Source organism: Neolamprologus brichardi, chromosome 12, assembly GCF_056152115.1.
Source record: "Neolamprologus brichardi isolate AB-2024 chromosome 12, ASM5615211v1, whole genome shotgun sequence".
NCBI classification, from domain to species: Eukaryota; Metazoa; Chordata; class Actinopteri; order Cichliformes; family Cichlidae; genus Neolamprologus; species Neolamprologus brichardi.
This window is the reverse complement of record NC_142115.1, coordinates 689,679-716,449: the sequence shown is the minus strand read 5'-3', so window position 1 is coordinate 716,449 and position 26,771 is coordinate 689,679. Positions and strand designations below refer to the sequence as shown.

At 44.0% G+C, this 26,771-nt stretch overlaps 1 protein-coding gene across 3 annotated transcripts; it reads left to right on the top strand.

Moving 5' to 3' along the window:
- The first annotated feature begins 687 nt into the window (after positions 1-687).
- ccdc125 (coiled-coil domain containing 125) lies at positions 688-26,525 on the top strand. Of its 3 annotated transcripts, none has more exons than XM_087848635.1 (12): positions 688-867; positions 5,536-5,788; positions 6,809-6,867; positions 6,954-7,040; positions 9,497-9,574; positions 15,110-15,195; positions 15,270-15,352; positions 15,429-15,541; positions 16,858-16,962; positions 21,604-21,754; positions 23,277-23,395; positions 23,684-26,525. In XM_087848635.1, exons 2-12 carry the CDS (start codon positions 5,536-5,538, stop codon positions 23,966-23,968), a joined length of 1,419 nt encoding a protein of 472 aa, XP_087704761.1. In that variant the 5' UTR covers positions 688-867; the 3' UTR covers positions 23,969-26,525. The 3 variants fall into 3 exon arrangements, with proteins under 3 accessions (XP_087704761.1, XP_087704760.1, XP_087704762.1); XM_087848634.1 differs by having other exon boundaries at positions 5,515-5,788; XM_087848636.1 differs by lacking the exons at positions 23,277-23,395; positions 23,684-26,525 and having other exon boundaries at positions 5,515-5,788; positions 21,604-22,029.
- The last annotated feature ends 246 nt before the right edge of the window (positions 26,526-26,771 follow it).

The window sequence follows — 26,771 nt, the reverse complement described above, 5'->3', positions numbered from 1 at the left end:
TGCCCGTCATTGTAGAGGAAGCAAAGAAAGAAACATGTATAAAGAAATATTATTGGGTAGATTATCTACAGAGACAAACCCCCCTTTTCAGGTAAGCTTCTTCCACGTTAAGTCTATAACAATATCTGTAACCATGTTTTTACTGCACAATCAACAGAGTCTGACGCTCAGCCGTCTGATACACAACAGTAAAAACTGTCTTTTAATAACAACTTCTTTCTTTATGCTGATTCTACATTAGGATAGAGAAACCTCAACACGTTGCTGCAACACGTTGCTGCAACACGTTGCTGCAACACGTTGCTGCAACACGTTGCTGCAACACGTTGCTGCTCCTGAGCAGAGCTGTGTGTTGCTTCAACAATGAAAATCATGTAAATTAAAATGAGAAATTAATTGATTGACTTCTGTAAATGGATCATATTATATTCAGAGGTGTTTTTAAGGTTGAGTGTGTAGACTTATAATAAACAATGCATGTTGCTGGTTAATAAACTTCCCAATAACGATGAACTGGAGAGTGCAGCTTTTATTTCTGTGCTGAGGTATTTAATCATGCAACTACTCTTTAAAAACGATGAAAGAAGACTGGAATATGTAAACAAACATAACCAGTTAATATAAAAACCAGTTAATCGGACACACCGGAAGTCGTTCCGTGTTGGCGCGTGCACTCTGCTGGAGGTTTCAGACGCGGTTGGTCGCTGCTGCGCGAAAAGCTGTTTTTGGACTTTTTAATGTGTATTTTTACTTCTTTTTTCCGTCTCCGCTCTAACTTCGCAGGTTTCACTCTGAAACTAAAGTTTCATTAAAACGGATCTTCATCCGGGTCGGAACTCAAAAGCTACCTTTGTCTCAGGTTCGCAGGTAAGAGGAAGTCCTTCAGAAAACCGCATAAATGTTGACATTTTAAAAACACTTCATATCTTTAACGTCGTTTCTGTCACATGTCGTCTAATAATCATTTGTATTCTTTTGCTTCGTGTGTTTAGTCTCTGCTGTGTGATAGTTTTGTTAGCCTCCACTTAAAGTAATGTAGTCAAGCTAGCCCCCGCGTGCTGCAGCAAGAGAAGTGATTTCAAAATAAAAGCGGCGAGCTGGCCAACGTGATTTCAAGATGAGCAACGAAAGAGATGAGATACAGACTCGTGCATAAATATAACAAAGGAATATAAATGTATGCAAAGGTAATAATTAGAAAGTAGCATTGATGCACATGATAAATAAATAAATGAGACTATGTCTTGATGCATTTTCAATCATCCAGGAAAGTAAATCTCAGAAAGTTGATTCTACTAAGAACAGAATCAACTTTTGGAGAATAAGACTGTGTGTTAACATTAAAAACAGTCAAGTCGTGGTTTCTGAGTTCAGTGTGGCTGGAGAGTAAAAACTGTTCAGGAGTCCTCCTGTGTGGGTTAGGTCGTTTGGAGGCGTGGCCCCTGATTGACCTGAGGTGGGTCTGGAGGTCAGGGGGTCAAACAGGTGGTGATGTGAGGGGTCACCTGTAACAGCCCTAGTTGTCCTGAGACAGGAGGAGCTGATGATGACCTCACGTGGTAGCAGAGGGCAGCCATTGATTCTGGTCTGTGTTAATGAGCCTCTGCACAGCCGCTGTGTACCAACACCAGGCAGGAGGAGAGCTCTCCACTGAGGAGGGGTGGAGGGCCAGCAGCAGCTCCTGGTCCAAGTTTTTCTTCCTCAGGACACGGAGGAAGAAAAACTGCTGTGAGGTCGGTGGTGACGTAGGTGCCGAGAAACCTGAAGGTGGAGACAGTTTCCACCTTTTTCCATTTATAATGAGAGGGAGTGGACGTCTGTGCCTCCTGAAGTCCATGATGAGTTATTTCGTTGGATGTTCAGTTTCAGGTGGTTTTCTGAGCAGCAGCAGCTACCTCTGCCCTGCACACTGTCTGATCTGTTAGAGATGAGACCAGCCACGGTGGTATCATCGCTATACTTAATGATGACGTTGGTTGGGTGGTGAGGAGGTCTTTGACCCAGGGGAAGGTGGCAGAGGGGATGTTCTGGTGGTCCAGTTTGTTGATTTCTGGGATTTTAGTGTTAAACGCTAAACTGTAGTCCACGAGGAGCATCCTCATGGAGCTCTTCCTGTTCTCCAGATGGCTCAGTGCTCTGTGGAGGCTGATGGTGATGCTATCCTCTGTAGGCTGATTTGCTTTGTAAGTAGACTAGTGACAGGAGTGGAGGTTGAAAGCCTTTGTTGTCATTATACGCAGCTCCATAAAAGTGCACGTATGCTAGCACATTATAAGAAAGTCTATAATAAAATAACCATAAGACTAATATAAATACACAGACATGAGTTCAGATATTTCAGTGCAGATTACTTTGGTGCAAGGTTGAGTGTGGTGATAGCTTCGGGGAAGAAGCTGAGTCTGTTCTGGCCCACATGGATCTGAAGCGCCTGCCAGAGGGCAGCAGGTTACAAAGATGGTAGCCGTGGTGGGTAAGGAGGGCGGGGTGTTTCTGGCCCTGCTGAGACAACGGGAGTTATAGACGGCAGACGAGGAGGGCTGGGGGCAGTCGATGATTCTTTGTGCTGTGTTCACCACCCTCTGCAGTCTCTTCCTGTCTGCCTCGGTGCAGCTGGCGTGCCGCACTGTCACTGCATAGGTCAGCAGGCTCTCGATGGTGGATCTGTAGAAGGTCACCAGCAGTGTTTAGTTGCTCCTTCCTGAGGAAGTGTAGCTGCTGCTGGGTCTCCTTGACTAGTGCCGTGGTGTTAGCTGACCAGGAGAGGTCTGCAGAGATGTGGAATCTGAAGGACTCCACTTGCTTTATGTGCAGGCGGCACAGCCTGAAGTCCAGCATGAGTTCTTTGGTCTTGGTGATGTTAAATGCCAGAGGTCTGTAGGTCGTCTGTGATGTGCTGAGACACTGAAGTAAAGATGCCACTGAAGGCTGTGAGGTGATGTTGGTATATTCTCTTTAACCATAGCTGCCTTTCCCAGCAGCAGGTTGGTTTTTCTAGTCCATGCTAGTTCCACTTCTTTGCCATTGATGTGCACTGGTGTGTACTTCTTTCTCCTGAAGCAGATCATCACTTCCTTTGTTATCTTCATATTGAGTGGAAGGTTATTGTCTTTAAATCCTACTGCAGCTGTGTTGTGTGATGGGGTGCAGTCATGTGTGCACAGGAGAGGGCTTAACACACAACCTTGTGGGGCTCCGATGTTAGAGCGGGGGCGTGATTGGTGATCATCCAGACTGTTAGTCAGGAAGTGCTTCATCCAGAGGCAGATGTTGGTCTGTTTGCCCAAGTTGGACATTTTGAAGAAGCCTGCTGTGCAGGATGGTGTTAGCAGCACACGCAGCAGCCGTGCACGTGTCCCTGGCTGTTCACTTGCACTGCAGTTTCCATTTTAAGCTTTAAATGCTGACAGATTTTGCCTCAAAGTCACAGGTGATCTACCAACAACAATAATTTACTGACAAAGATGCAGCAGGTTCACTTCAGTGATAACCAGCTTTCTGCCAAGAGGAAGAACGATCAGCTCGAAAATCAGCAGACCTGAGGAGGGAGTGATGTCAGCTCAGGTTCCTGTTTCCCTGTGAGAACAGCAGAGCAGTGTGATGAATGAGAGGACGGTGAAGGAAGATGTTTCTTATGGCTTCAGATACAAACCTGTGTGCACTGTGCAAAGGGCTCCGAGGATTAAGACACAGATGACTCTGTGCTGTATGTGGAAAGGAGACTTTGAAAAAGCACTTCATCATCGGCACAACTGTAACTATCTACTATAGGGCTGTTCGATATAACGATATATATCGTGTGACGATATAAAAACGTCTATCGTTTCATTTTACGCTATCGTTTGTTTCGTGGTGTCGCAAAATAAACTGTTTACAGCAATATTTTCATGTTCTGATGTCACTGTAGTTATTATTAATTTCTTAAAGTTCTCTCTTTCTCTTATATTTAATATAACCACACTACAGACTTGTCCGTCTGTAGTGTGTCATTAGCAACAACGACGGTAACAGCATCGCGTGTCCGCTTGTTTGTGTTCCACATAAACCTTTCACAATAAAGCTCAAGATCCTGTTGAGACTTTTCAAAATAAACTGAATCACGTGAAAGAGCAGATTATTTACGGATGAGAAGTAAAAAAGACGCCAGGTGCTAAAAAATAAAGCTTAGACTCAAACGTTAGAACAGGCTTTTCCCCGCAGCACGCCGTGTAATAAATACTCACAAAGAAAACGGCGCCGTTACAACTTATGTCTAAAAATGTATCGTTTCATGCATCGGTTAAAACACTCGACTCAGCTACATGACGCACAGCTGGAAACACTTCACGCAAGTCGAGCTGCCCGAGATTCACAGACTTCACAGAAAATGTTACATTTTTGTGATTTATATCGTTATCGGACGATAGATGTCTTATATCGGGAGATGAGACTTTGGTCATATCACACAGCCCTACTCTACTATACACTTAAAAAATAAAGCAACATTTGAAACACATCAGAGCTCGATGGGTCTTGATGTCACTCATGTGCTTGTATGCATGGCTGATACGGTCCAGGCTCTTAATGACATGATGGATGGTGTCCTGGGGCTCTGCTCCCAGATCTGGACCGAGGCATCACCCAGCTCCTGAACAGTCTGAGGCGCAACCTGGTGGATAAACTGAAACATAAAGTCCCCGAGGTGTCCTTGATCCTCTAGGACATTGGTGTCCAACTCCAGGCCTCGAGGGCCGTGTCCTGCAGGTTTTAGATGCGTCCTTGATCCAACACAGCTGATTAAACGGCTAAATTAGCTCCTCAACATGTCCTGAAGTTCTCCAGAAGCCTGGTAACGAACTAATCATGTGATTCAGGTGCGTTGACCCAGAGTGAGATGAGGACACTCTGGAGTTGGACACCCCTGCTCTAGGAACTGCCTGGATACTTGACCATCGTCGTGCACCAAGAGGAACCCTCGACCCACTTCATCAGTGCACCTTGGACAGCAGGTCCAAGGAGTTCATCCACAATGACAGTCAGGGTGCTAGTGGCTAGCCTGCAGAGGTCTGTGTCCCGTGGACGTATCCCCAGGCCATCACTGACCCACTGCCAAACCAGTCATAGTGAACGATGTTACAGGCATAAAGTGGCTCCTCCTTCCACGTCTGTCTCTTACTTTCAGCTGTAGTTACAGCCTTTACTGTAACAAGTGCAGTGTGTTACTTTGTAACAACTCTGCGTGTTATACTCATCCACACTGAACAGAAAACGAGGCTGTATTTCATGTTCCTGGAGCTTCTTATCAACAGTGTCGTGCATTTTAATGTTATATTATAATGACTACATGCACCTCATTCACAATGAAACAAGAAAAATGCAAATAAAAAATTTCTACACGGCAAAAATCATACAAATCCCATCCAGACTTCTGTGCTCAGACTTGTACGCAGGAATATCTGAGGACTGGCTACTTGTCTACACGCAGTATTTAAATGTGTTTCCCAGCTGTGATGAAACCAGTATGTGGCCTGTGACCAGTTTAGCTGGGACCTTTTTCAGATGGAGGAGCTCAGTGAGGACTGCAGCCTGAACGATGATATGGTGGATGGGGACCTGGGTGATGGGATAGGAGTCACGACAGCACTCAGCTCCACGAGGATGAAGAGTGAGAGAGTGAGCGGTCGCTCAGAGAGCCGGCTGCTCAGAGCAGACCCGCTGCAGTGCAGCAGTCGAGCAGGAGAGGCCGTCTGGACTCCTACAATACAAACTGCAGAGACACAGCAGAGAGCCCAGCGGGAGCTGTCGTACTCTGGTAAGACTTTCTAATGTGTGCTTCTTCCTGTTGTACAGAAGACACCAAAGAATATACACCATATCAGCACATTTCACCATTTTAATTATAACTGGCTAACAATTTAAAGGCCTTGGATTTCTTCAGTTGGACGTGAAGAAGCTTTTTGCATCAGCAATGAAATGTCTTCAAAGAACATCTGAAATCTACTCATTCAGTCTTAACTTAGCAGTTTTTTAAACATCCTGTCCCTATGACTCACATCTCTGGCTTTTTGGAAATATTTTACGTAGTGTTTCAAATGCTATCATACGACACTAGTTACAGCTACGCTAGCTAGTAGGGGTGGGGGGAAAAATGGATACTGTGTAGCATGGTGATATTTTGTTTGCTAATAATGTATGGATACAGGGACAGCAGAAATCGATACTTTGTTACAAAAAGGTTTTTGTGCTCTGACTTCAGAGCATGTTGATCCTTTTTCTGAGCAAGAATCCTGACATTCCTTCACTGTCCAAATGTGTTTAACTTGTTTTTGGCAGCAATAAACATGACAGTTTACTTATTTTAATTTAAGACATGTTTTATTTTAATTAAGTTTAAAACTTTTTTATTTAATGTAAAATTATATTTTGTTTTAATTGACTTTCAAATTCTTCAGTTGCTGAAGGGGCTGCATAGTTTTCATAAACTGCATAGTTCAGAATAGCTATAATTGTACCAGATGGTTGATTCAGTTAAGTTGGACTAGACTGTAATACAAACCGTTCAGTTTGTCAACAATAAAACTGAAATGAGAGAAAGACTGAGTGTGAGACTTTGATATTAGAGAAAATGAATATTGATAAAGTTTACCTTTATGTACAGAATCTGAATATCGCAAAATATTTAAAAAAAATTGCAATAATATCGTATCGTGGGATGTATGGTGATTCCCACCTCTACTAGCTAGTTTGGGTTCTGCAGCCTCTGCTCAGTTTGAACGTCTTTGACTACACTGACAATGTCGTCTTGATAAAAGAGTCTTCTGTGATTGTATAGGCTCACTCGTTGACCTGTCTAAAGACGAACTCAAGGAAAGACTACAGGAAGCAACTAAGGTAGGACAAAAGTATAGCTAACGTAACTAATGTTGTCAACTTGATTGTAGCCTGGAAACTAACAAGTGCTGCTTCTTTGTTGGCAGATGATAGATGTCCTATGCTGTGAGCTTGATGTAGCACATCGTTACTTTGAAGGAAAATATGAAGCTCTGAAGATTCTGCAAGGCAAGGTAGAGCAGCACATTACAGCTTGTAGTAGCTAGGTTAACTTCTCTATTAACAATATTTACTTTTAGGACTTTTGGCAAGAGATTACGCCAGATTGAACTAAGTTTTAATATAAATTATAAAAAGAAAATGGAATGAAATAAAAGTTTGATTCCAAAGGAGAACATGACTTAGTGTTTGGTAGGGCTGCCACAAACGATTATTTTGATAGTCGACTAGTCACCGATTATTTTTGCGATTAGTCGACTAATCAGATCATCATCCATTGGACGTAAAACTACAGCTTATTGCACCAGCAGCATCTGCTCTTATATAACTATCATTAGCTTACAGCTTTAAGTGTTTAAGGTATGTGCTAACTAACAATAAAGACAAGATGATAGTTTATTAAATTTTAATGAAGTTTGCAGATTGTTTTGGTGAAGTTTAATAAACTCCTTGCTATCTAAAATATAACAGGACACCGGAGTAAATTCTCGAGCATCTCACACTTCTGATGATCAGCTGTCTGCTGGACGTTTATTCAGCTGTGTAAAAACTTTGTTTGAAAACGATTAGCCGGGAGTCCGGTGTTCTCACGGCTCTAGTTAACCTAGCCCCCGGCTAGCTATCGAGCTAGTGGCTAACAGACGTCTCCGAAAACGTCGGAGCGCTTTTGAAAATATGTGGTGTCTTGATAAACTGAGCAGATATTTGAGGTTTACACAGCTACATTCTCACCTGAAAACATGTTAAACGTTTATTTTGTGACCCAGAAAGAATAATAAGAGTAATATTAAAACTAACTAGCTGCCGCCATTGTTGGAAACTGAGCTGGGCTGCGCTATGAATTCTGGGACACAGCTTCTTCTTCTTCGGGGTTTAACGGCAGCTGGCATCCTTGTACATGCAGTGCTGCCATCTTCTGTTTCAGTCCGTTATTACACTCTTAAATCCTACTACTTATTCCTGCGTCTTTCAGGATCTTACAAAGCTTCAAACAACGCGTCGACTATTAAATCAGTCATCGACGATTTTGATAGTCGACTAATCGTGGCAGCCCTAGTGTTTGGGGAGAAACCCTGTTGTCAAGAACAGCATTAAGACATTTCTTGTTGGTCTCCAGGTTTGCACATATGTTAGAAGGATTCTGGCCCACGTTACAGAAACTCTCTGAATCCTTTTCTACTGGGTGGCAACTTGAAGCTTCAGCTTCCTTCATAGGTTGTTCTGTAGCATTGAGGTCTGTCAATCACTCCATGACCTTAATATGCTTCTTCTGTAGCCATTCTATTGTTGCCTTGGCAATATGTTTTAGGTCATTATCGTGCTAGATGATCCATCCTTGACTGATCTATAGTGTTCAGGCTTGGGAAGGAGGTTCTCGTCCAAAGCTTTACAGAACACTCCCCCATCCATTGGCCTGTCGATGCTGTGAAGTGTCTTCTTGAGCAGAGGAATTGCAAGATATCAAATATCACAACCCCCTTGGTTCTGACTACTTTCCCTCTCGTTACAATCCGACTACACTTCTCCAGTCTGAGTGACATTCGATATCATTGCTTTAGATCGTACTGGTGTGGATCAGTGAATCCACGTCTCGTCCACTTCACTGCTTGATCCATGTAGAGGAGTCTTGTTGGTGATCTTAGTGAGGGGTTCAGGCTATGCAGAGCAGCCGTGGGGACACAGCATCTCCTCGCTAAATCCCAAACTTCATGGCTACTTGAAGTGTTGTTCGTCACATTCCTATTGAGTTCTTGATGAAGGCTCTTGGAGTCCTGTTGATCTCATACAGTTCTATGAATCATGACATTATTATGAGTGATAGGCTTACTTTAATCAGTCCAGGCGCTGCACAGTTTGGTTTGTCTGATCTGCCAGTTTGTCTGGATTTAGAAGAAGGAAATCTTGGGACATCGGTGCCTTCATGTCTCTAAGACGTGTTGGTAGTTTAACTCATTTGTGTCATCTGTTTGCATAGATGATTACCATTCCTGTGTGAAGACTCAAGATTAATATACAATAATAACAGACAGAATTCAAACCCATCACAGTTCCTTTAATACACACATTGATGGTTTGGAGGAAGTAATTACTGAAGTTAGTACCGTCATTGGAAAAGAGAGTCTCAACAAATATAAACACTTATTTAAGCCCACAGATTTATCCAGAATAACCAAACGCAGTTAGAGAAACGTTATGGCTCGTGTGTTTGAAATTAAAGGGGAAGGATTGACTTTACTTTAATGATTTTAAATGTCATTGTACAAGCAGAGCCTGCCTTGTGTGGCCTCATAGAGCACCACTGATTAAAGAGTATGTGCACGTCATGCATTTAATGTGAGACTGACCCGTGTGTTTCATGTGTAAAGACATTTTCCTTTAGTCAAACTGAAACTAGTTTCTGTAGTTAGAAACTGCATGAAACTCCACAGAAATCAGTTGATGACTGAAAACTATTGTTTATTGTTCACAGGCCATTCTCGACAAAGCTACGAGTCACACTAAAAGTGTGCTGCAGAAAACTGAGGAGAAAGCCAAAGCCCTCGAGAAGGTAACGTCATGTCTGGTTTATATAAGAGCAACTCAATTAAAAGTACATAAATAAAAGAAACTCAGATAAGGTTGTAAGGAATCGATCTATTACTGCTAAAACTCTTCTTTCCTGCTCAACATTCATGAACTAACTAAGCTGTTCCTGTTTAACTCTTGTAAAAAGATATTTTTCCATTTGCAGTTACATGCTGACCACAGGTTATGTTATCAAGGGGGATGTAGCCCCCTGTAGGGTCTCCCATGGCAAATTGGTCCTGGGTGAAGAAACAGTCATAGAGCGATTCAGAAGACCCCTATGAGATCAAAGGAACAGTTCACCCTGCCTAGTATAACATTACCGGGACCCTAAACCTAACCCCGGGAGGTTGCTCACGGGCGAACATCTGGTGGTCGGGCCTTAGCCAATGGGGCCTGGACCGGGCACAGCTCAAGAAAGGGGCCTATCCTCCTGTAGGTCCACCACCCGCAGGAGGTGCCGTAGGGGTCGGTGCAATGTGTGTTGGGCGGTGGTAGGAGCGGAGGCCCTGGCAGACTGATCCCTGGGTACAGAGACTAGCGGTTGGGACATGAACTGTCACCTTTCTGGTGAGAAGGTTGTCTTTGTTAGTGTGTGAAGTTGAGAGGTACTGGATAGATATAGTTGGGCTCAGTCTCCTGGAGAGGGGCTGGACTCACTGCACTGGGTGAGAGGCGGCGGGCTGGCGTGGGTACCCGAGTATTCCCTCGGCTTGCTGCCTGTATGTTGTGGATTCTCCCGGTGGATGAGAGGGTAAGCACTAGAGATGGTATCGTTTAGGTTTTATCCGATACCGGTGCCAAACCGGTACTTTTGAAACGGTGCCGGTGCTTAAAGAATGGAGAACACAAACTTTGTCCAAAAACCTCTCATGTTCAGCTGTTTTTTTGTAAAAAGATAACAATGTTAGCCTTTTCTGCAGCTATGGGGCATATATGGTATCACTCTTGGCTGGAAGCAGCTTAATCAATGGAAAAAACACAAACTTTGTCCAAAAACCTCTCATGTTTAACTGCTTTCCACTTTTTCTTTGGTCATTTTAGCCTTTTTGTCCAGGGTGAAGGGAGTATCTGCCATCAAACAAGAAGACAGCTGCATGTAGCTATGATGATGTTTGCTAGTTCACCTTACATGCATTAATGTAATAACGTGGTTAGCCTACTCAACGTAAATTACACACGAACAACATGAAGCTACTCACGCAGAGAAGAACGGCTGCTGCTGCATCATCATCCTCATCATTTCTGCTACACTGGCAGGGCTAGGGGCCAGGACTCTCCTCTTCGGGTTTTTGGGGGATGTTGCTAACTCCGGGTCGATAACAGGCACCACACCCGCAGTAGATGTGCTCGGTGTGAGGTCTCGCAGCAAGCTATCAAATACGGCGCATTTCTCGGCTTTTAAAAAAACGCTATGCGTCGCCAGGTGTTTCATCAGATTTGAGGTGTTACCTCCTTTGACAGCATCACAGTATCAGCTTAAAGCACTTGTTGCAGCTGCTGAGTTTGCATCTTTTGCTGTGAAGTACAGCCAGACTTTGACCGCTTCGCCTTGGGCATTTTTAATCTGTAGCTCTGCTCTAAAAGAACGTACGTACCTGGACCCGCCTACTATCCTTGGAAACATAAAATGATTGGCTAGAATCTAAAGTGTATCACAGCACAGGAAAAAAAAGCACCGAAATGTGCGCTGCTTTTCGGTCTGGTTACCATCATGGCACCGGATACCGGTACCCATCCCTAGTAAGCGCCGAATGACGGCTCAGAGTACCCGGCCTTCTTGGGCGGGGTCCTTGAGGGTGCCCATACTGGGGACTCTGTTGTCCTACTGGGAAACTTCAACGCTCATGCAGGCAATGCCAGTGAGACCTGGAGGGATGTGACTGGGAGGAACGGGAGCAGCATTTTGTTACAGGACTTATGTGCAAACCAAAGTTTGTCCTTAACATGTTCAAACATAAGAGTACCTGGACCCGCCTACTATATAACATATACATAAGTGCATGTGGCAGCAGGACATCCAGGCTGCAGGCTGATGATCGATTCTGTAATTGCATCATCAGATCTGCGGCCATATGTTCTGGACACTCGGGTAAAGAGAGGGGCTGAGCTGTCAACTGATCACATCCTGGTGGTGCGTTAGATCAGGGGGTGGGGAGGATGCTGGACAGACGTATAGTGAGGGTGCGCTGGGAAGGTTGGCAGAGGCTCCAGTCTGCGAGATCTCAAACCTCTGGCAGGGCTTCAGCAGCAGTTTGAGAGAGACTGGCGAGTCCCACAGTCTTATCCTTGGTTTAATCTTGACAGGGCAGCAGCTCTGATGCACAGGAAGTTTACCCGCCTTATCTCTGCTTGAAGTTTCAGGTGTTGATCATACAGAATGGGAGTGGGATAAATGGGATATTGTGTGTACAATTCCAATGGTTGAAAAGTTGTTTTGTCTGTGTTGACCGTTTTTCTGGTGAGAGGGAAACGAGATGGCCTGTGCCCTCAGACGAGCCTCCCATAAAATGCCTCTCAGGGGTATCATTAATCTGAAAAAGGGGGAAATTTCCACCAAGAAAATAAATCCAGGGTTGGTAAGTAAAAAGCAAATTTATAGTCATCCCAGACACGGGCGTAGACCCCCAACAGCATAACTGGGGTGTCAAAAAGATGAAAAGATGCTGCCACACAATCAGAGTCTCCAATCGAATGTGTTGGTTTGAATCTGACACTCTTAATAATGGCCCCCTCTTGAGTGAAATACATGTCCCATCCAGGATCTGGTAAGACGAGAGACCTCAGAAGTTTTAAGGAGGGTTTCCCCCCCCCCAGCTGTCAGGTGTGAGAGCGTCTTAACTATCCTGTTAACCCCCTAACAGTCCACGAAACAGTCCTGCAGCCCTGGTTTATGTCACACATCTATTCTTGTATAGGGATGACAGACTCGTGCTGTGATGATGCCCATATACGTTGGAGAGCCTCCCTCTGCCCCCCCGCCCCCACTTCCCAAATACCCTGTATGAAATCCCTTTAGAGCTCCCAGTTCTTTGAGCACAGAGATCCTCTTCTCACTGCACCTCCTGCTGGTTGTGATTCACTCCTTCTGACAAAGATGTTGTTCTAGGGTGGCTGTTGGGGTGGCTGTAGCCCAGACGGTAGAGCAGGTCACCTACTGACGGCTCCAGTCTGCATGCCAAATATTCCTGGGAAAGATACTCACTCCCATGTTGCTCTCCGATGCATCCATCAGAATATGAATGTGTATGAAAGTTAGACAGAAAGTGTAGAAACAGCATCGAGGTGCTTGTGTAAATGGGTGTGAATGGGTAAATGAGGCTAGTTGTGCTTTGAAAGGAACCTTTTTTAATTGCAGTGTAGCATCGAGTCAGTAATGGGATGGTGATGTGGTCAGCTATGTAGCAGAGGGGGTAACCCGTTAATAGCAGATGCACCAGAGGGACAACAATGAGAAAACCCCAAAACAGGAAGGTTTACTGGTGGAGACCACTGACTTTTTTTTCCTCCTGATTTTTCTGATTTTTTTAGTTTTGCATTTTGCAACGATCTCTGTCTCTACTAGTAGCCTGAAGCGATACGTGGACCCTACAAAGGTTGCACTCACGCCTCCAGGATGGCATATGTATACGTACAATGCCAGAAGCTTTGCTCTGTCTCACATCAAGAGTATGGAGGAGGTTCAAGGAGACAGGATGCAACTCTAGACGAGCTGGACAGGCCATAGAAGGTCCTTAGCCCATTAGCAGGATCAGCATGTGCTTCTTTCTGCCAGAGCTACAAAATGACCGAAATGAACAGCCGGTGACTGCTGTGAATGTCTCTGACCGAACAATCAGGTCCAAACTTCATGACGTCCTCTAGTGCAGCGGTCCCCGGGCCACGGACCACAGACCAGTACCTGTCTGTGAGTCGTTTGGTGCCGGGAAAGAGGCTCGGGTGAGAAATGTATGGTTTTCAGGGATTTTATCGTTTTTATCATTAACTCTGTTTCTTTCATTTCCAGTGTGTTATGAATGAATCTTCTTTTTTTGGTACTGGTTTTATTTTGTTGTAGTTATCCGCGACACCTGAAAGGCTGGTCTGAGAGAATATTGTGGTGCATAAAAGGTTGGGGACCGCTGATGTAGTAGCCCCAGTGCTCACTGCCTGCATTTATCCCTAACTAAAAGGTCCAGCACTGGCGCCCTGTGGTTTTTACAGATGAGAGGAGGTTCACCCTGAGCACATGTGACTGAAGCAATGGAGAAAGATATGTTTATGTAACATCGTTCAGCGTGGCCGGTTTGGTGGTGTGTCGGTCAGGGAGGAGTACACAGACCTCTACAGGCCATTAGGTACTGGGATCAAATCCTTGGATCCACATTGTCATATGCTGGTGCAGTGATTCCTGTGTTCCTGGTGCATGACGACGCCGGCCTCATGTGCTGAGAGTGTGCAGGCAGTTCCTGGAGGATGAAGGAATTGACACCATTGACTGGTGCTTGCTCGGCCTAAATTTAGTAGAACACCTCTGGGACTTTGTTTCAGTAATGTAAATGGTTGGCCTGCATTTGTATAGCGCTTCACACTACATTCAGTCATCCACACATTCACACACTGGTGATGGCAGCTAGATTGTAGCCACAGCCACCCTGGGGCGCACTGACAGAGGCGAGGCTGCCGGACACTGGCGCCACCGGGTCCTCTGACCACCACCAGTAGGCCAACATGGGGTTAGTATCTTGCCCAAGGATATTTGACATGCAGCCAGGAGGCAGCCTGGGATCGAACCACCGACCTTCTGATTAGTGGCTGACCTGCTCTGCCACCTGAGCTACAGCCACCCACCGAGCAGAGTTCATCCAGCAGGTATCATCTCAGACGACTCGGTTTAGTGAGGCCCTGGTCTGGAGGAGATGCTGCAGGACACCAACCATCATCTCATTAGGAGCATGCCTGGATGTTATTGGGCATGCACAAAGCACCTGAGAGCAAACAAACTACTGAGCACTATTTTGAGTTGCTCAATTTCAGACTGCTGCATAATTCTTTTACTTTGATTTTCGAGGTGTCTTTGAAATCTGCCCTCTACAGGTTGAATTTCATTTTCATGATGTGGCATCCTTTCATTCTTAACACATTATTCATGCCAGTATAGATATCAGCATGATGGTTTTCCCCTACTGACATCTGAAGTTTCCTTTTTTCAGCAGTGTAGCAATCCAGCGTTAAATGAGAATTGTTGTCAAAACAAGCATGAAAACTGTTAAAGTTTAACCAAGTCAAGTTGTAACAGACACTGACGATGATGAGTCCAGCGTTTAATGGGAATTTCACATTTTTAGGTTGTCAAAACAAGCATGAAATGTTTTTGGAACAACTGTTAAAGTTTAACCAAGTCAAGGAGACGACAGAGTTAATGTGTTTATTGTAACAGACACTGACGTCATCACAGTAACAGGAAGTGTATGAAATGTGGGCGATTAGACTGTAAATTTGACAACTGATCAGGAGATAAATCCTTCATCACCTGCAGGAGGTGAACAGTCTGCAGTGGGAGCTCAGCTTCTCTCAGGCTCAGATGAAGAAATCTGAGCAGTCCTGGGAGCTCAAGCACAGCAGGTCAGATGAACTCTGCATACACGTCTGTCTCTGCTCTCTTAACGTCATTATAACGCTGCTGCTGTTATCATCAGAGTGTCAGGTGACAACAAGATTCTGACTGACAAGTTGCAGGAGATGGAGAGTGAGAGCCAGCAGCTGCGAGCAGAAAACGCAGGTAAATGAGTGCGAGGCCAACGCATGTAGATGCTTGTATAAGTTGATGCAGAGGGTTAACGTGTGTCTGTCTGCAGCCTTGAAGCGACAGTACCTGGAACTTCTCTCCATGCTGAATGTGAAGGAGCAGAGGATTTACCAAGCCACCAAGCCTCAGTACAGCCTGGACACCGAGTCAGGTGTTCTGGAGGTGAGAAACGATGGGGGTGTGGTGGTCGCCGCGTGGAATAGCACGCTGTGATTCTCAGCAACACATCATAAAAGCTGCTTAAAGCATTTGTGGGGATTTGAATGTTGTTATGGCTCATCTGCTTTCTCGCATTGACTCTTTGATGCAGTCACAAACCGATCAACATCAGCACAGCTCGAATCTCTTCCATGTACACTTCTGTAAAAACGTGTAAAAACAGCTTAATTTTGATCGTGTAATTGTTCATTTAGGAACGGAACAAGAGTTTACCCTACCAAAGAGCACAGCAGGGCCAATAATAGGCAATGGTTCGTACGCCTCAGCACCTACACCCAAGTTTGTGAATGCAATGAGAACGAGGCTGTTGTGGCGAATCCACTTAGCAAAAAAATGGATCGGACATCAGTTGTAGAAACGATAGTCTTTATATAAGGCTTCAAAAGGGGGAATGTACAACAAAACTTCTCGACATTCGGAGCAACATATAATGGCTTCCCGAAACTTTCTTTGCTAGCTAAAAACCCCAGAGTAACTTTCGTCTACCACAAAGGATTCTGGGAAACGCAGTTTTCTAATGAAAATACCTGTTAAATGCTCCCCTTTAGCAGAAAATTAAATCTATAATTAACAGCTCTCACTAAACATTTGGCTAACACTTAAATCACTTACAAAATAACCAAAATGCTGTTATCAAACAATAAACTGCAATAAAGTTACAACATCGGCGACGTAGGCTCGATGTCACAGATGTGTCTGCTAAGACTCTAGGAGCAGTTTGACTCTCGGTGACCTCAAGGTCAAGTTATCTGAAGAGTTTGTGGATACAATGACTCGAGAACGAGGTGGTTTGAAATGATGCCATAGGTGTGTCTACGAGGAGGGCGAGGGGTCCACGCCAAACGCCATATCAGAAACAATAAGACCTTCACACTGTTTACCTGAAGCGTATTTACTGATTGTATGTGTTGTTACACTGAAAGGTGAATGTGTTGCCATAAAATAAAGTTTGTAGCCCCTCACTTAATGCTTTAAAGCAATAAATAAGATAAAATATAACAAGTTGTTAAGCAGTGAATAATGATCAAATAACAGTTTTGCAGTTATAAGTGTAACTGTAGCAGGAGACTACACTACCACATACAACAGGTCACCAGGCTAGCAGCTTCCAGTGTTTCACTAAATAAGAGTTTATTAGGAGCTGCACAGCTGGTGTGTGATCGCTCCCTGAGCCGCTCTGCCACAGCTGGGCAACACAGTTAATTATCATCAAGTTGCACTTGTACTCAGTAGTATCCTTTCTAATCTCTGTTTTCCAGTTGACTGTACTGGGAGCCTGCCAGTGTGTGCTTGATACTGAACCGTGTCCATGTAGTCGGACTGCTGCTGCCAGCAGGAAGCAGTTGGTCCAGTTACAACAGGAGGTAAACGTCATGTAACTCTATCACTGCACCAACTTTTGTTCTATTCGGGTCAGTTATTATCATCTATGCATCGTTCAGTTTGATTCATGAATTAAAAAAATGTTGAATAATCAAAATATTGGTTTTGGAACTGGTTAAAAATATAACTCCCCAACAGCTTGTGTCAGAACAAACATCCTCCAGCTTGTCTCCTGAGGGGCTCCAGGCAGGGACGCCCACTCCCCCCTTCACTGTTTGCAGTTTTTATCCACTAGCAGCAGCAGGTAGACTGGCTGCAGTAATGAAGGGCATCAGATGCAAGAATGTAGAACATAAAGTCAGTCTCTGTGCAGATGATGTGTTGCTTTCACAAACCAATCTCTCTGAGATAATCACACTAATACACTCGTTTTCAAGAGTTTCAGATTATTCAATAAACTGGTTAAAATCTGCAGTTCTTCCGTTGAATTGCTCCTTCCATAATCCTTCTTCTACCCCACTGCAATCTGGAAATATTAAATACTTAGCTATTAATGTTTCTACTAAGCTTGCAGACTTAACTAAATTAAACCACATCCCAGTTCTAAAGAAAGTAGAAGACGATCTGGCTCGATGGAAATCTCTACCATATCACTCATGGGAAGGGTCGCTGCAATAAAAATGATGGTCTTGCCAAAAATGAATTATTTATTCTCACTGATCCTGAGTGAACCATCACCAGACTGGTTCAGATCTCTGGATTCGTCTATTTCTAAATTCCTTTGGAAAGATAAACCCGTGTATCAGATTAAAAACACTACAAAGGACAAAGGACTAGATCTGCCTAACTTTCAACAATACTTCTTAGCCCACAGGTTCATCTCAGGATGGTTTAAACACCCTCTTAGATGAGCCCTGGGTAGATGTAAAATGGGCACTTTGCACTAATCCAGTGTTTTCAGACCATTTATCAGCCTAAACATCAAACGACATGATGCTTTAAAAGCATCAACATCAGCTCTTCTCTGACAGCATGGTGGGAGTTTGTAACAATAACAGAGTCTTCATGCAAACGTTCGCCTATCAGGAACAACCCTGACATACTGCAGAACAATGATGTGATAAACCTCCCAGATTGGAGTTGTAAACCCCACCCCAACCGGTCGCAGCAGATGGCCCCGCCCCTCCCTGAGCCTGGTTCTGCTGGAGGTTTCTTCCTGTTAAAAGGGAGTTTTTCCTTCCCACTGTCGCCAAAGTGCTGCTCATAGGGGGTCATATGATTGTTGGGTTTTTCTCTCTGTGTTATTGTAGGGTCGACCTTACAATATAAACCACCTTGAGGTGACTGTTGTTGTGATTTGGCGCTGTGTAAATAAAATTGAATTGAAAATAAAGGAATTAAATACTTGGAACATATATTCAAAGGAACAGATATTATTCCGTTTGACAGTAGTTATACAAAATGCGTTTAACAAGAAAAGACTTTAGAATATCAACTAATTAAATCTATAGTAAAAAAAGAAATTTAAGCCTGGTCAAGTCAAATTACAACCACCACCAAGTGCGGTATAATTCCTTAATTTCAAACCCCCTAAATTACTGTCTAAAACATATAGGACAGTCTATAAAATCAATGAATCAATATCCCCTCCTGTTGCAAATGGGAGGCGGATCTATCAGTCAGCTTAGACCAAAACTTCTGGTCTCAACATGTTTAAAACCTTTCAAGTGATTAGAAATCTACAATTACAATACGCAATGCTACACAGAGTGCACTATACAGGTCAGCAGATGTTCAGCATGGGTGTTACGTCTTCCAACAACTGCTTACGCTGTCAAAACAATATACATGACAATTGCATCCACGCTCGAGGTTCAGAGGTTCTGGTGAAGGATATGTGAAGACTTATCAAAGTGTCTGAAATGTAACATCCCAGCCTCCCTTTTAGTTTGCTTATTGGGCAGCTTATTATGTCCCTGTGGAGATGAATACAGTCCACATGGCTCTCACTGTCCCCATGACTGTCCTGGTGCACCAGGCCTCCCCCGGCACCTGATCCAACTCACCATCAGATAGTGATCAGTCGACAGCTCAACCCTCTTCACCCGAGTGTCCTGCACACATGGTCGCAGCTCTGATGATACAATTACAAAATCATTCAATCATGATGTTCATTATGGACAAACTGTGGTTTGCACAGAAGTCCTGTAACAAAACGGCGCTCGGGTTTAGATCCAGGAGGTCTCACCAGGTCTCACGATCATCGCCCAGCGTTGAAGTCTCTCAGTATGACAACAGAGTCCCCAGGTGGAGCACCCTCCAGGACCCTCTCAAGGACCCGGCCCAGGGACTCCAAGAAGGCTGTGTACTCTGAACTGTCGTTTGGCGCATAAGCACAGACGACAGTCAGGACTCGTTCCCCCGACCCAAAGGCGAGAGAACAAACCCTCTCATCCACTACCAGGATACCCACCCCACCGCCTCTCACAAAGGGCAACTCCTGACGAAGAGTCCAGCTCCCCTCCACAGACTGGTTCAGGAGCCCGAGGTGTGCTTGAGGTGAACCTGACTCTTTCGAGCCGGTACCTCTCAACCTCACACACTAACTCCTTCCCCATCAGAGAGGTGCCACTCCATGTCCCAGTCGCTAGTTTTGGTAGTCGGGGATCAGCACCCCAGGGCCTCCACTCCTGGCTGATAAGGTAGCGATTCACGCTAAAGGCCAATCAATGACATGCTATTTTTCCTATAATAAACCACAGCACTGAAACCGCTCTGACCAAAGTGTTCAATGACATATGTCTGAATACAGACAGTGGAAAAATATCAGTCTTAGTTTTACTGGATCTCAGTGCAGCATTTGATACAGTCGACCACAACATATTACTCAAACGGAGAACTGGGCAGGTCTCTCAGGAACTGTACTAAACTGGTTCAAAACATACTTAGAAAACAGGAAATACTTTGTATCAACAGGTAACTTCACATCTGAGCAGACAAGTATCACATGTGGAGTTCCCCAAGGTTCCATCCTGGGACCCCTTCTGTTTAACATCTACATGCTCCCACTGGCACAGATTATAAAGAACAACAAAATAAACTATCACAGCTATGCAGATGACACAAAAATATATATCACAATGTCACCAGGAGACCGAGGCCCTGTACAGGCTCTTGGTAAATGCATTGTGGAAATTAATGGCTGGTTGTGCCACAATTTTCTCCAGCTAAACAAAAACAAACTGAGGTAATAGTCTTTGGAGCCAAAGAAAAACGATTACAGGTCACCAGAGAACTTCAGTCTATACACCTAAAAACCACAAACCAGGCGAGAAATTTGGGTGTAGTGATGGATGCAGACCTAAACTTAGAAAAACACATCAAGACAATAACAAAATCAGCTTACTATCACCTCAAGGATATTTCAAGGATAAAAGATCTGATGTCTCAACAGGACCTGGAAAAACTAGTCCATGCATTCATCTTTAGTAGGCTTGATTACTGTAACAGCATCTTTACAGGTCTACCTAAAAAATCAGTCAGAGAACTACAGCTCATTCAGAACTCTGCTGCTCGAGTCCTCACTAAGACCAAACAAGTGGACCACATCAGTCCAGCTCTGAGGTCTTTACACTGGCTGCCTGTCCGTCAGAGGATAGACTTTAAAGTTCTGATGCTGGTCTATGAAGCTCTGAATGGTTTAGGACCAAAATACATCAGTGACCTCCTGACCCAGGATGAACCTTCCAGATCCCTCAGGTCATCTGGATCCGGTCTTTTATCAGTTCCCAGAGTCAGAACCAGACACGGAGAAGCCGCATTCAGCTTTTATGCTCCTTATATCTGGAACAAACTCCCAGAAAGCCTCAGATCAGCTGAAACACTCAGTTTATTTAAATCCAGGTTGAAGACTCACCTGTTCTCAGCTGCATTTGAATAAAACACCAAATCCACACTTTTAAGCTTCAATTTTAAAACTCACATTTTAACTACTGATTTTATCGACTGTTCCTTTTTTCCCATTTTAAATCATGCTTTTTGTTTTTTAATGTCTCTGTAAAGCTCTTTGAATCACCTTGTTGTTGAATTGTGCTATACAAATAAACTTGCCTAATATACAGAAGATCATTCAACAGCTACTGATTAAACTCAGATAAGACATGAGTCTTAGCATACATCAAACCTTATAAATCAACATACAAACCACATTATTAACATGATCAGTCACCATATTATGACTCCCACAAGGAGGTTTTTGTATTCCTGTGATTCCTGGTTGGTGGTTGGACAGTACGTCCCTGTCTTAAAAGAGGGCCGACCTGGCAACATATGACATCACTGGAGTTTAGCAAAGTCCAACATTTTCAAAAATTAGACCTCCCCTCATTGGTCTACTATCATTCAAACTTAAAGGAAGCCTTAATATTTAGGAACAGTCATCTCTTCTTATTCCAGAATTTAGTTTCCTTTCTCTTCTTACTCACTTAAATATATTTGAATAAGATATTCTCCCCAGGACCCCTCAGAAGGTCCCAGTTTGTGTTTCATCTGTTGTCTTTATCAAGGTTTTCTCTTGAGTGTCAGTAGTTTCTCTTGCACTCGGTGCACCGTGTTCAGGATACATCTGTGTCCACTGCAACGTTTACCGTGGCATGAAACGTTCGTGTTTGTATGTTTTGCAGCTGGATGCTCAGCGTTTAAGGAAAGAAGAGGCCTTGATGGTTGCGGATGCTTTTCGCATCGCCTTTGAACAACAGCTGAGGAAGCGAAGTGAGGAGTTCCTGCTCGTAGCCGAGGCCAATATTAAGAAATCAAATCACTCTAAAGCTGAAGGCAAGTCTGCTGTCAACATAACGTCCGACACTAACTGGATCGTTTGCTTTTGGACTGGTTCTGGTTCTTCTGTAGCACCTTTCTGCTCTTCTGAGCAGTTTACACAACTTGTACATTCACCCATTCACACATCAACTAACATTCACACACATTCATACTCCGATGGATGCATCGGAGAGCACTTTGGGGTTAGTATCTTGCCCAAGGATATTTGGCATGCAGACGAGGGGAAGCCAGGGATCGAACCACCAACCGTCCGATCAGTAGATGCCTGAGACGCCTGAGCTACAGCCGCCCCAAGAAATTCATCTCATATTTTTTAAAGATTTAATTTTGGGGGGTTTTGCCCAAAAGTGTAATTTTGGGTAGAGTAGAGTAGACAGGGAGGTGGGGCCCACACGAGGCCCTTAATTATTAAATAAATGGGCGGTCGTGGCTCAAGAGTTGGGAGTTCGCCTTGTAATCGGAAGGTTTCCGGTTCGAGCCCCGGCTCCGACAGTCTTGGTCGTTGTGTCCTTGGGCAAGACACTTCACCTACCGCCTACTGGTGGTGGTCAGAGGGCCCGGTGGCGCCAGTGTTCGGCAGCCTCGCCTCTGTCAGTGCACCCCAGGGTGGCTGTGGCTACATGTAGCTGCCATCACCAGTGTGTGGATGACTGGATGTGTAAAGCACTTTGGGGTCCATAGGGACTAGAAAAGTGCTATACAAATACAGGCCATTTACCATTTAAATTGTTAAAATGCTAATGAGGCTTGTTTCTTCAGATTTATATGATCCAGTCCAAGAAACAACAGGATAAGCTGCTTGGTGTTGGTAAAGCAGCTGTGTCAGTTTAAAAATGGTCTTTTTCAAATTACAGTAGAGTCGATGGAATCAAACTTTCTATTTCATAATAGAAGATGATCATTTCTGAGAACACACCGTAGTCGTGTTTACATGTGAATTCCAGACAGTGTTGTGGGAAGTATGTTGAGCATTGTTTGAATTTGCCCTTTATTAGGTTTTCACACAGCAGGTCAGAGAAACAACTCTCCGCTGACCCACACAGAATCAGCTACAATAACTAAAGATACACAGACTTTATTAAATCTGACAATTCCCTATTATAGCAGCAAAGGTGAAAAAATAAAAATAGTGCACAAACACTTAACAAGGTACCAAAGAAGTACAAAGACAAACACTTAACCCCCTAAAAAGCTCAGAAGCTGCCACTGATGCGCCGCTCGTGGCAAAGCAAAAACTAACTTGTGTATTGAAGCAAATTTGACCTCCGTTCAAAATAAATGTGGATTTTTCCGTGGAATAACTGTGGACAAATCAGACACAGTCTCACTGATGGAAGCAGTTTGTTTTAAGTGACAGTAATTCTGCAGAGGACGGTGGACATTACGCTCACTTGTCTTCATTTGTCTGTTCGGACGTCAAAGCTAACGGACGCTGGCACGGGAACGTTTGCACTGCGACGGTGAAAACGATGTAAACAAACATGTTTCAAATGCTTCTCTTCTGTTTTGTCTACAGGTGCCAACAAGAGTCCTTTAATAAGTGTGAGTAAGAGGCTGAAGGCACTGCTCCCCTCTGGTCTGGAGATGAAAGTGCCTGATGAACATTTAGAGACTCTCTACAAGCTGCTGGACTTGGTTAGTATCTCGTCAGATCTTCAGATCGTGAGAAAGAGATCGAGGCCCTTTGGCTTCATCTGGACATCGCCTCTGTAGTCACCGCTGCTCACGTCTGCAAAAATATTTCTCTGTGACGGTTTCATCAAGAAATGTTAATTTATAGAAAAAATAAATACAAATGCTCATCTGTAACCTGACAACAAAAGAAGTCCCCTAGTGACCAACCAAAGTGATGTGCAACAAGCTAGTTGGTGTCTCTGTGGGCGGGCCTTTGTAACAAATGTTTTTTGACTTTTTCTGGTGTAGCTGAACGACAAGGAGGAGGCCCTGGCCCACCAGAGGAAGGTGAGCATCATGCTAGCCCACAGCGCTGAGGAGCTGCAGAGACAGTTGCATCTGGGTTCCAGTTGCCAGCTGCAGGACCCACCAGAACCCAGGGTTCAACAGAGGCAACCCCAAGGTCCACTGGAGAACCAGAGCCAGTCTCAGAGAACATCTGAGACACCAGAACCTGAGGAAGTGTCATCAGAGTGCAAACTCCACAGTCCACCACAGCTCTCTGAGTCCAGGACAGAATCAGAGGGTGTGTGATCAAAGACTAGCAGTGAGGTACTGGCTAATTACAGGAGCAGTTATCGTCCTGATCTCCCCACATGAGGAAATACACTGAAGCTTCTGTCTGAGCACTCAGGCTGTCCTCTGAGTCCCAAACTGTGGCAGGTGACCTGTGACCTGTCCAGAATCCACCCCAGTCCTATCATGGCTGGAGTTGCATTATATGTTGCATTGCATGTTCATCCAATATTATTTTATCTTAGTCTGTAAAATCAATTGCTTACACAACACATAACACAACATCAGCTCTTTGCAAGCGTTTGAAACCGAGGCCAGCGACGGCCCGGAGTGACGTTAACGTCTCTAAGCAAAGCTCTGCCATCCCAGCCAGGCAGGCCGTCTGATTATCAACCTGACTGTTGCAGTCAGCCTCACAGAGCTGAGACAGACTAAAGTACTGGGTCACCTCGTTGCCTTTGAATTCAGGTGTTTAATTCCAGATCTTAGCCACGCCCTCTGCCTTTATATTTCATCCCAGAGTCTTTCTCACTGAATTTGAGGATGATACTGTAAGGTTTGATGATCAAACATTTCTTCCTCCTCTAATCAGCTGTGTGTAATTGCAGAGTGAAAGTGGAACCCCACAGTCATGAAATGACAGCAAGCAGGAAGTTACAGAGCGAGTGCCTCGATGCCCACAGCGTTGCTGTGTCAGTGACTCGTGAGCTCTCCTGGCCTGCGTATAAACAACATGCCAGGAGTGGCACACAGCTGCTGTAGGTGTGACACGTAAGTTCTGGGGCGATCGTGGCTCAAGAGTTGGCAGTTCGTCTTGTAACCGGAAGGTTGCCGGTTTGATCCCCGGCTCGGACAGTCTCGTCGTTGGTGAATGTGAGAGTGAATGAATAGTGGATTTGTACAGCACTTTGAGGGCCCCCGAAAAGCGCTGTATAAATGCAATCTATTATTATTATTATTATTATTATTGTACTGTTGTCCATACACGTTGCATCTGTGCAGATTCTGCATGCTGTGGCTTCTCCTCTGCTGACAGACAAAGGTTATTTTGTTATTTTGACACTCACCAACTACTGAAGCATTGTTGTACTGACCCTGTATCAACAAGCTTGAGTGTTGGCTTGGCTTCCACATCCCGATGCAGTCGAGCGTCCCTGAACTACAGATCAGGGATCTATGCCGCGACAGGACAGGCAGCTACAGAGAGGCACCAACGCAATATGAGGCAGGTGGTTCAAACCTGACCAGAGTAGCTTAAAGCACTGAGAACAAACAAGTAAAATGAACACACATGAAAACTCGATTATGATTGGCAGATGAGATCTGGCTGATTGTTATTCCTACAATAGAAAACACATGTTTGGGTTGCTGGATCAGCTGTTCAGGTGAAGGACAGGTTTTATGTTTTTAATCTGGAAGATTACGTCTGTCGTTTAACCTGAAACTCTGTCATTCCTACAAATCCTGCAAACTGCAGCTCCGGAAGTAACCAGCAGAGGGCAGTGTTTGTGTGTGAGTGCATTCATGGCTGTGGACCTGCAGCTTCCAGCTTTCACTGAGCTAACACTGTTATTGACATTTCTGTTCATCTTTACAAAATGTCACAACTGTAACCCTGAGATATCGACATTATAGTTTGATTTAATGCAAAGAGACGATCGTTGATGCTGGATCTCTAACCTAAAAACTGTCAAAATGTTTTTATTATAGTTTCCAAAAAAGTGAACCATGTGATACTCAACCACAGATGTTTGTTCCTGACAGCATGAACATGTTGTTTATCACGGTGCCACATACTCTGAGGTACCCGTCACTACACCAGAATAACAGCTGACTCGTTGTTTTTTTACATTTACACTCTCTTCTCCAAAGGAAAGACGAGTCACAGCCCTGGATTTCTCATCATTTCTCAAACTGCTTCACTGATTCCTCAGTTTTGCTGATATCGACTTGCACATAGTTCAGTATCCACCAGTACAAACTGACTGTGGATTTTAACCATTTAAACATGTGACTGTTTTTACATTTGTATGAAGTATACACGTCTTCACAAAGAGCGCGGTGGAGTGATTGTCAGAGAAAATGTCTCAGCTTTGAAATGAATCACTGTTAACCCTTTAAAGCCGGTCAGAGCGGGCACGCTCCATTTTGCGTAACTATTTTTAAATCCCGGTAGCTCTGCAACCACGTGAACTAGCGCAATAATTTTTTTTCATATGAAACGGAGGAGTTGTACTTACATCTTATGCCATCAGCTTGTCCTCGGTCACAGTTTCCTTCCACATATAGCTTTGCAAAAACTGCATAAAAAGCACTTGCAGCAACAAAAACACAATATTCCAGAAACACGCTTTGCCGATCCGATCAGCTGTTCATAACACTTCCTATGTCCATCAGCGCGAACTATCGCATGTCCTCCATGACCTGCCCGAAACCGGAAGTGACGTCATTTTTGCGGAAATGTAGTTTTTTTACCATCAGGACCTCATGAGCCTATACTGGTGTTTTTAAAAGTTATGTTTGACTTTATGACTTTCTGTGTGGTTTCTGGGATGATTAGGACTCATATTGCACTGCTGGAAATAGTTTATTTTGATGCATATGCTGCTTTTTTGCAAATTTGCATTATAATATTTATTTTAGTTTTTCCTGCAGTGTATAAAAATTGGTGTATTTCAAAAATAAAACTATGAAGACACTCAAAATAAATTTCCTGTGGTGGGAAACTATTTTGTGCAACTTTTTTGTATTTACAGTTTTGAGGGATAAGCCTCTTAAATTTCTCTAACTAGAAATATATGTTAAAAAAACAAAAACGATT

Coding starts and splice junctions, on each gene's coding strand:
- ccdc125 (XM_087848635.1), top strand. CDS start 5,536: ATGGAGGAGCTCAGTGAGGACTGCAGCCTGAACGATGATATGGTGGAT. Junction 9,575..15,109: donor AAGCCAAAGCCCTCGAGAAG/GTAACGTCATGT, acceptor CATCACCTGCAG/GAGGTGAACAGTCTGCAGTG. Junction 21,755..23,276: donor AAATCACTCTAAAGCTGAAG/GCAAGTCTGCTG, acceptor TTTTGTCTACAG/GTGCCAACAAGAGTCCTTTA.